Source organism: Canis lupus, chromosome 26 (genome assembly GCF_003254725.2).
Source record: "Canis lupus dingo isolate Sandy chromosome 26, ASM325472v2, whole genome shotgun sequence".
In the NCBI taxonomy this organism is placed as follows: Eukaryota; Metazoa; Chordata; class Mammalia; order Carnivora; family Canidae; genus Canis; species Canis lupus.
The window spans coordinates 14,118,806-14,127,500 of NC_064268.1; the positions used below are offsets into that span (position 1 = coordinate 14,118,806).

General features: G+C 51.8%; 1 protein-coding gene across 2 annotated transcripts in view; it reads right to left on the reverse strand.

Moving 5' to 3' along the window:
- Positions 1-261: 261 nt before the first annotated feature.
- NOS1 (nitric oxide synthase 1) overlaps positions 262-8,695 on the reverse strand; it is a 113,486-nt gene continuing 105,052 nt past the window's right edge. For both annotated transcript variants that reach the window (XM_049101836.1, XM_025474106.3), the window contains 3 exons: positions 7,899-8,093; positions 7,201-7,319; positions 262-5,789 (listed from right to left, as the gene is read on the reverse strand). In XM_049101836.1, coding sequence (XP_048957793.1) covers positions 5,774-5,789; positions 7,201-7,319; positions 7,899-8,093 — 330 coding nt within the window. In that variant the 3' untranslated portion in view covers positions 262-5,773. The remainder of the gene's footprint in view (positions 5,790-7,200; positions 7,320-7,898; positions 8,094-8,695) is intronic.

An 8,695-nucleotide genomic window follows, 5' to 3' on the forward strand; every position in this document is an offset into this window, starting at 1 on the left:
GTCACCTTCAGAACTCCCTGCAAGGATTGGCCAAAATGTCTGATGCAACGATATTGTGGTTCAGGCTTTCGCTGGACTGCTCTCCCTCCCGTCCCCTCCCCTCCCCTCCCCTCCCCTCCCCTCCCCTCCCAAGACCAATCCCAGATCAACCTCTGCCACTTGTCTCAGGTCTCAAGGTAGGCTTCCTGGGGGCACCTGGCTGGCAATGGCTGGCAAAGGTGGGAGAAATTCTAAGCAAATCAAGCAATAGACAACAGCCAGTGAAGTCAACTCCACTTTTTAATATTGTAACCATAATGCAAACAGGCATAAGTAGACTTTTGTTGAATTCCATCAAGTTAGAAGATGAGGACAATGCAGAAGGAGAGCATGCGGTGAACACAGCTTGGACAACCTCGCGAGGAGCGTTGGGGCGGGCATCGGTCCTCGGAGGAAGGTGCCAGAGCGCACAGGACACTAGGCAGACATTAGCAGCATCGAGAGCTCAGAGGTAGGGGGACGTCCGAGTTTCTGACAGCGTGTGTGTGGTGACATGCGACACCCGGTCTGCCCACCTCCCCGGCTCCTCAACCCCGAATGGAAACCTACTGGTACAGCATGGAGGGGTGGCCACCTGCATGTTCTCTCTCTCTCTCTCTCTCTCTGCCTTCCAGGAAACCACTGCTGAGCCCTAAGTGGTCCTATGATCACAAGACACAGCACGACATAAGGAAAACAGGGTGGAGGCAGGGTGCAAGGCATCGGGCCTCTCTGGGTCATAATTAAAGCGATGCCAAGGGCACAGCATCTTGCCAAAATGTAACCAACCGTCACCCTTCTGTCTTGGGAGGGAATTTGTGAAAGCACTTTTTCACCCTCCCCCCCACCCCCCCATCCCCCACCAATCCTTGGAGTCTCAGATAATGGAAACAAAGCCATTGGGCTGAGGGCTGTTTTGCTGACTCCAGAAGTTCCCTGATGCAAAGGTCTGGGGCAGCCTGGAGAGATTCTTTTGCCCCCTGGGGACATCTGACAATGCCTGAAGACCTATTTGGTTGTCGCATTTGGTGAGGGTGTCACATTTGGTGGGGGTAGGGGGACTGCTACTGGCTTCTGGTGAGTGGTCGCCAGGGATGCCATTCAACATCCTGCATACAATGCACAGGGCAGCCTCCACCACAAAGAATTCTCCAGCCTCAAATGCCAATAGTACAAAGATTGGCTGACCCTGGACCAGAGTCAAGTCTGGGCACTTGGATGTCCTGGACTCATTTTCTAGAAGACGATGGAAAGCAGCATTTTAAGGCAGATTTGCTCCTGCATGCCAGGGCCACCTCCTTCAGAACAGTCTCTGTCCTGGACCAGACAGACATGCTTTGCTTCTTCAGAACCGTTCAGATCTTCCAGGACAAGACAAACTCATAAACAAACAAAGGTATATTTACCCCTGACCTCCTCCCTTGCATGTGGTTTTGACAGATATTAATAGAGAATTGACACAAGACCCATCCATGGTCCGGGGGTGAGAGTTTACTTAGGTCCTCAAGTAGGTTTGAGACTCCTCAGGGTTTGGGGAGAGGCAGCTTTGGCCACTAGGTGGAGACCTGGGGTGGATCGAGGACAGGTACGTATGACAGAAATAGGAGAGACCAGGCTGGTGTCAGCCTCAAAAGGTCAGATTCAGGTTCGTGGGGACCATCTGTGTTGAGTTCTGGGGGGCAGGGACTCTCAGATCTATCTTCCATCATCCCAGCCCCTGGTCTATAATTCTTAAGCCAAACAGGACATTTGGATGCAGGAAACTTGACAAGGGCTGGGAGACATCAAGGAGTACACACAAGTCATACAGGATGCCTGGATGAATATTTCTCCTTGTCCCCTGCAGGCAGTCTCAGATTAACCTGCCAATTCAAACAGAAGGCTTTGCTGGTAAGGTGGCGACATGCTGGAGGTCAGGGCAGTGGAGATGTAAATATACAAGTTAATGGTGGGCTTAACACGAAATCTTAACCCCACAGTTCTCCTGAAGGCATGAATGGTCAGTGCTCTAGCGGTGGAGGGGCCCAGACATCTGGCTTGCCCATCCTGGCAGAGAGACAGTTTGCCTGTGATCTGGGTCAGAAAATCTCACTTGTTTTGGACTTAGGGCAAAACCTGACCTCCTTTTGGAAGTCCAAAGCAGGTGGCTGCTGAGAATGTGTTTGGCAAGAGAATCCTATATTCTAAGGCCAATGTCTAATTGGCCTGGGGTCGGTTTTCTTTCTGTGCATCTAGGCATGGCTGGACCTTGGAAGGATGCGCCCTGTTGGCTGGTGGGTAAGCTGGCTATCATGTCAACAACTGCAAACTCATCTTTCCCTGAGGCTGCTTTTTCTCCTGAGACTCCTTTCTCTGCCTAGAGGTAAGACTCTTGACTTTTTCATTTGTTTTCCTTCTCCACAACAGACAGGTCTCCAGGTCTTGCTGATCAGCCCCTGGAGTCACTGTATCACTACATCTGCCTTTTCCCTCCTTCCAGCTTTGGTTACTGCAATAGTCTACAGATCAGCAGACCAGCTGTCCAGGCTCTGTGCTGCAGCCAGAATATTCTTTTCCAAGCACAACTCCAATTACCTTACTTTTCCTGTTTGAAAAACATTCCTAGGGATCCCCTGCTGCCTACCAAATAGTCCAAATTCCTTGACATGCGCTCACCTATCCCTACCACCTGGTCCTTGCTCACCTTCCCAGCATCTGGCTCATCATCCTCAGCCTTCCAAAGCTGTGCCTGAAGCCAGCCTCGATTTACTGCAACACACTCCCATCTGCGCCTTTCCTCCCACTCTTCCTACTTCCTGGATATCCTATCTCCCTAAACCTGTAGGTGGAATCCACCCATTTCTCAAATCCCAGACATTTATGGAAATTCTAATAATTGTGTGTCTACACATGAGATTTCAATCATCTTTACAAACCGTACGCTTCACTGAGACTTCTGCATACAGGTATTGATGATATGCAAAAATAAAATTTGAAAGCTTCAGTGGGCCAGGACCTGGCTATTTTTTGGGCATTATCTCATTTAACCAACTTTGTTCTATAAGTGGATATAGAGACATGGGAAGGTTAAGTCACCAGCCCAGGGCTGTCTGCAGAAATGGGAAGTGGGGAGCGCAAGAGTTAGCATTTGGATGTAGGGCTGCTTCCAAAGCTCCACTTTGGTGGATCTGAAGCATTTCCCTGAATGGAAAGGATATCTGGCCATCTCCCTCCGTAGAAACCAAGCGGGAAAATCCTCCTCCTCTCAGGGAGTTTAATGACCTCTGCTCCTTTTGTAACACAAGGTGGGGCAATTGGATTCGTAGTGATGATGGGGTGGGGGGCATGGCCATTTCAGCTTTTCCCCATTTTAGGGGATGTCTCCTTCCTTCTGGCCAAACTCACTTTTGTTAAATGGAGTTGGAGCCACTGCAGGCCAGTCCTGGGGGAAGATGGACAAAAAGGTCTGTAATCTAGGTAACCCCCAAATGCCCAATCAATCCTATTTTTCTGCCCACTTGTTGTAAAACCAATTTTTGTGCCAGATTTGGCTACTGGGAACTGACGTAAAAAACCACCACCAGAGGGCAGCATTGACCCACTCTGGATCAGAGCTAACCCCTAATTCAAGATTTCACACTCTGCCCCTTTGATAGGCTCCTTACAGGGAAGCTGTTCATAACAGGGATTCTGGCAAATGAGAGAAATACATCAGACCAGAATCTTCCAGCGGGGAGTCCTGAAGTGGCTTGTGATGGGGGTTGAAAGGTGTTTACCTTAAAAACAAAAAATCCTTCTCGGGAAGAAGGATGCATCCAGGTTCTATAATCGCTGTGTCAGACTCCCTGATAGACAAGATGAGTTTCCAAGCGCCAGCCTGCTACTAGGGGTAGGGATGCATGAAGAAGGTGCTTGGCACACAGGAAGTGCAGATGTGGTAACAGGGAAAACAGCTCAGCGTTGGGGGGTGGGGAATGGGATCCCAAGATCCCAAGAGGGAGGGGGGCTGCCCCAGAGGGTGGAGAAGAAAGGCCAGGTCTAGCTTGTCCTTTGCCTTTAGGAATCTTGGAGGTTGTCTCCTCCTGGGGACACCTCTTTGGCACCCTGTGTCCCAAGGCCCTTCCAGAGAGGGCCAGTGCCCTTTCTCTTTGGCAGCCCCCTAAATGGAGCATCAGGAAATACCCATTGTGCCATATAGAAAGGCAATGTGTCTCTCTGTAGGACAAAACATAATGCAACAGAACAGAAGAACATACAGGGTGGCAGGCTTCCCCTCCAGGAAGGCTTCCCCTTTACCCTGGGGGTGGAGGGGGGGCAGGGCAGGCCCCTCCAGGAATTTCGTGGCTCCTCCAGGCCTGTCACTGATTCTGAGCACTTCCAGGTAGAGAGAGACCCTCCCAGCTCATTCATTCGGACAGGCAACCTGCTGAGGACAAACTGCAACTGACTGATTCTCGCTGAAGACTGTGATGCCCATTTTGGATGGGAGTCAAGGCTCAATTTATTTGTCAAAATTATTTGATCAGGTTAGAGACTTGGGGGATCACTTTTAGAAGGCCAAGGGCATGAGGACCAGGCCACCGTGGGTTGTGGTTCTGTAAAAGAAGCTCTGTTGGTGCCTCATGGTGGCTTCCTTCTCCAACCTATCCGCATTAGCAGGCTTCTGTTATTTCCTTCCTAGGGTAGAAGGGTGAGTCTTTGGGGCATTTGGGGCAGTAAAAAAATAGCAATGATAGTCTTCCTTGATATTGTTTCCAGTCTCTACCACTTTAAAAATCTGATCTCTTCCTACTGTTTTAGCTTCATCACATCACGAGGGGAAACTGGGGAAAAGTAACCTGTCCTAAGTCACCTGGTGGCAAAGATGGGACAATTCTTATTTCCCACATATTCTCTTGGAGATTACTTCTCCGGTTTTCTGGGTGGGATTGTCTGGGGAGGGCCAAATCAGGTGATCCCATGTGGGGCAGGGTTAGGGTTGCAGAGGAGGTGTGCTTAATCCACCAGACGGGTTACTTTCCCAGCGACGGCTCTGCTAACCGGTGCCAGAATCTAAATGCAAGCAATTCTGTGAGCCCCCTTTTGATGGAGGCTCCCTCCTTAATCATCACGCTGGCCTTGCCCTGCCCTTTGTAACCAGGACAAGTGTTTCAGGGACACGACGAGCATAGATATTAATTATGGACGCGTGAAGAGCTAGGGCACGGTTCCTGGCACTGAGAGTCTGCAGGGAACACACTTACACAGGCAGATGGAGGCCCAGGCCTGTCACACGCACGCACACCTGTGCACACACACCCACACACACATGTGTGCACGCGATCAGGACGTCATCATAAAAAAGGATAAAGGGAGGCTTCAGCGGCAGATAGACTGGCTCAGAAGACTCTCCTGACCAGTCCCTGAAGCCTCCTTCCAGAAAACAAGCCCTAACACGAGCAACGGCCATGTTCCAGTGATTTCATGCACCGGTGATTTGCCCTTGTTGGGAAGAGGGTGAGGGGGAATTAGTTTTGTAAGAGCCACTGTGGATTATAAAGGCATTGCATTGCAGCAGGAAAACTCAAGGAGAAAACCCAAGGGGGCCAAGGAAATCACTGAGGGGCGAGGACCCAGAAGAGGAAAAACCACAGCGACAGGACGAGAAGGACAGCTGGGGGCCACATGGGGTCCCATAGGGAAGGTTCAGCAGTGTCCACACTTATAAAACCTGCAGCCGTCCCGCCGGGGCACATGGGACGGCCCCCCTGCCAGTCGTCTGGGCAAGAGGATCCAGTTAGGAGCTGAAAACCCTGCAGGAAGACAGGGAGGGGGAGGGAGTTAGTGCCATGGAAGCAAAGCTGCTTTGTGTCCTTACAGAGCCCCAGAGAAGCCACTAAACCCTGGGCACAGGGGCTTCACTGCCACTTCCTCTGCAGGCCTTGCACCTGGGACAGCACCTGACCCCTAGCTGGTGCTCGTCTTGAACGAATGGGCAAGCTAATGAATGAATGAATGAGTGCTTGCTCACCAGCACAAGTGACCCGGAAGAGAGGCAATGACAGCCAAAGGAGTTGAATCTTAAAGGCAGTAAAGTCAGCCTACTGGATCCAAAATATGTTTTCAAGACTGCTGTGTCATCATATGGTGTAAAAATGCAACTGCTTAAGAGATGGGGTGTCGGGAGCACCTGGGTGGCTCAGTGCTTGAACATCTGTCTTTGGCTCAGAGTGTGATCCTGGAGTCCTGAGATCAAGTCCCGCATTGGGCTTTCCATGGGGAGCCTGCTTCTCCCTCTGCCTATGTCTCTGCCTCTGTGTGTTTCTCATGAATAAATAAAATCTTAAAAAAAAAAAGAAATGGGGTGTCTTCCCTATGCTACTGAAAATGAGACAATCCAATTCCTACCTAATTTAACATAAGGGGCACACAGTGGTGGTTTGGGGGCACTCTGGGGCGGGCATGGAGTGAGGGGCATTACAATCGTGGTTCAGAGGTCAGGGCAATAAGGTGAGGTTTAATAAGTGAGACTCAATCCAGTCTTGTGGTACCTCAGACTGTTTCCAGCAATTTCTAGAAGACCAGTGAGACGGTAAAAGTAATACCAACTGGGATTTGCGTGGATGAGAATGCTTGGGGCAATTTGGGGGTGTGTGGGAGGTGGTGTAAATGCTGGGAGCCCTGGCCAGGAATATACCTTTCTGGAGGCTGGAGCTGTCATTCCACTAGGGGGTGGCCCAGGCAGATGCAGGCATCCAAAGCCAGGGTTCCCATACTTGGAGGGGCCTCAGAATTCCCTGGAGGACTCCTTAAAACATAAACCTAGGGCACCTGGGTGGCTCAGTTGTTGAGTGTCTGCCTTTGGTTCAGGTCATGATCCTGGGGTCCTGGGATCGAGTCCTCCATCAGGCTCCTGGCAGGGAGCCTGCTTCTCCCTCTGCCTGTGTCTCTGCCTCTCTGTGTGTCTCTCATGAATAAATAAATAAAATCTTAAAAAAAAAAAAAACAAACCCAAACATAAACCTTGGTTCTCACTTGAGTTTCAGAGTCAGCAGGTCTGGGGTAGCCTGGGAATTTGCATTTGTAGTTTGCTCCCCACTGTGGGAAAGCCAGGGCAGATGAAACCAGACCCCCCCCCCCTCCCCCGCCCTCCACAACACCCCCATCAGGGCTGGGAAAAGAGGGCTCTACCCACCCCTCCCCTTGGGGATGGAGCCAGCTTACTCATCGGTGTCTTTTTTGCTCTCTTCAATGAAGGCAATGGATTCAGATCTAAGGCGGTTGGTCACTTCATACGTTCGGAGGGTGACCCCGAAAATATCCTCATGGTACCGGTTGTCATCCTGGAGGACAGAAACAGCCCTCAAATGCCAGCCAAAGGCAGGAGAGGGGCAGATATACTGACACCCTGGAGTGGAATGTCCTTAAAGAAGATGAGTTCTAAGCAAACAAGATGTAACCCAGTGGCTCCTGGAGGACCTCTGGCGTCCTAGACTGTGCTTCACAAAACCCTGTGTTCTCTAGGGCATGGGGTCTCTCCACCCCAGTGGCAAAGAACACTTCAGTTCACATCTGAGCTGGCAAACCTTGGACAGACTTTTTGTGCAGTGTGCAGCCTGTACAACTGCACAGGACAGTGCTGCAGCTTGGTTCTGGGGGCAGGAAAAGTTGGTAGGATGGTTTCCACCTGCTTGTTATTTTCACACACCACAGGCCCCACCCATATTTAATACGTGCGCCTGCCTACCCAGCACCCAATCATCCTCCTCCCTTAACTATGGTTTGGGACCACAGGCATCCTCTACCCTGAGCCATAAATGGGAAATTGGGAGCAGGCAGGGATGTCATCATGGTTCCTCTAACCACAGACAGGTGGGGTGAGGAAGAGGCGACAGGAATGGGCTGCTGAGCCTGTCACTCACCCTCAGCCTGCTGATGAACACGCCCGCGTCCTCTACAGAGAGTTTCCCCTGCTGGGTCATGATGCGCTGGATGGCTTTGAGGACATCGGCGGCCATGGTGACGTCCCCGCAGACATAGATGTGGCCCCCTTGCTCCTTCAGGGCTCGGTACACAGGTTCTGCTAGCTGCTCCTGCAGGATGTCCTGCACATACTTCTGCAGGGAGCAGGAAGATGCATGAGAAGGAGGTGGGTCCTGGGGAGACACTCCCCCAGGAGAGCAGAGCCTGACACAGGCGACCCTGGGGGACTGGGAGGACAGTGAGCAAGAGAGGGAAAGGCGATCCCAGGGTGTGTGAAGGAGCTGCTCCCCGAGCTGGAGCTCAGCTGTGCTGAGGACCCTCCAGGGGGCCATGCGGAACACATCCCAGAGCCAGAACCTGGAGAAGCAGAGAGTGGGACATGATCGACCTGCTCCCCTGGCCAGTGGGCAGCGGTCACCCACGGGGTGTGAACACCTGTACTCCGCCAGGTGTGGGGTTCGTTACTGCGGGCATCCTATGCTGGGGTGTCAGAGCATCCCCAGGGCAAGCAGCAAGAGACGGGGGAGGGAACGGGCTGCCTGTTGACACCCGCACAAAGCCAGCTGCCACAGCAAGTGAAACGGGAGCTAAGAGAGCGTGGGGCGGGCACAGGGAAGTCCAATACAGCCTCCAGGGCGGTTTGCCTTATTGGTTGAGGATGCCTTTCAGTTGTCCAGGAAACTGCCCCAGAGTGAGGTTGACATGCAGCTGGGATGTCCCAGCACGGGTGTCTTGC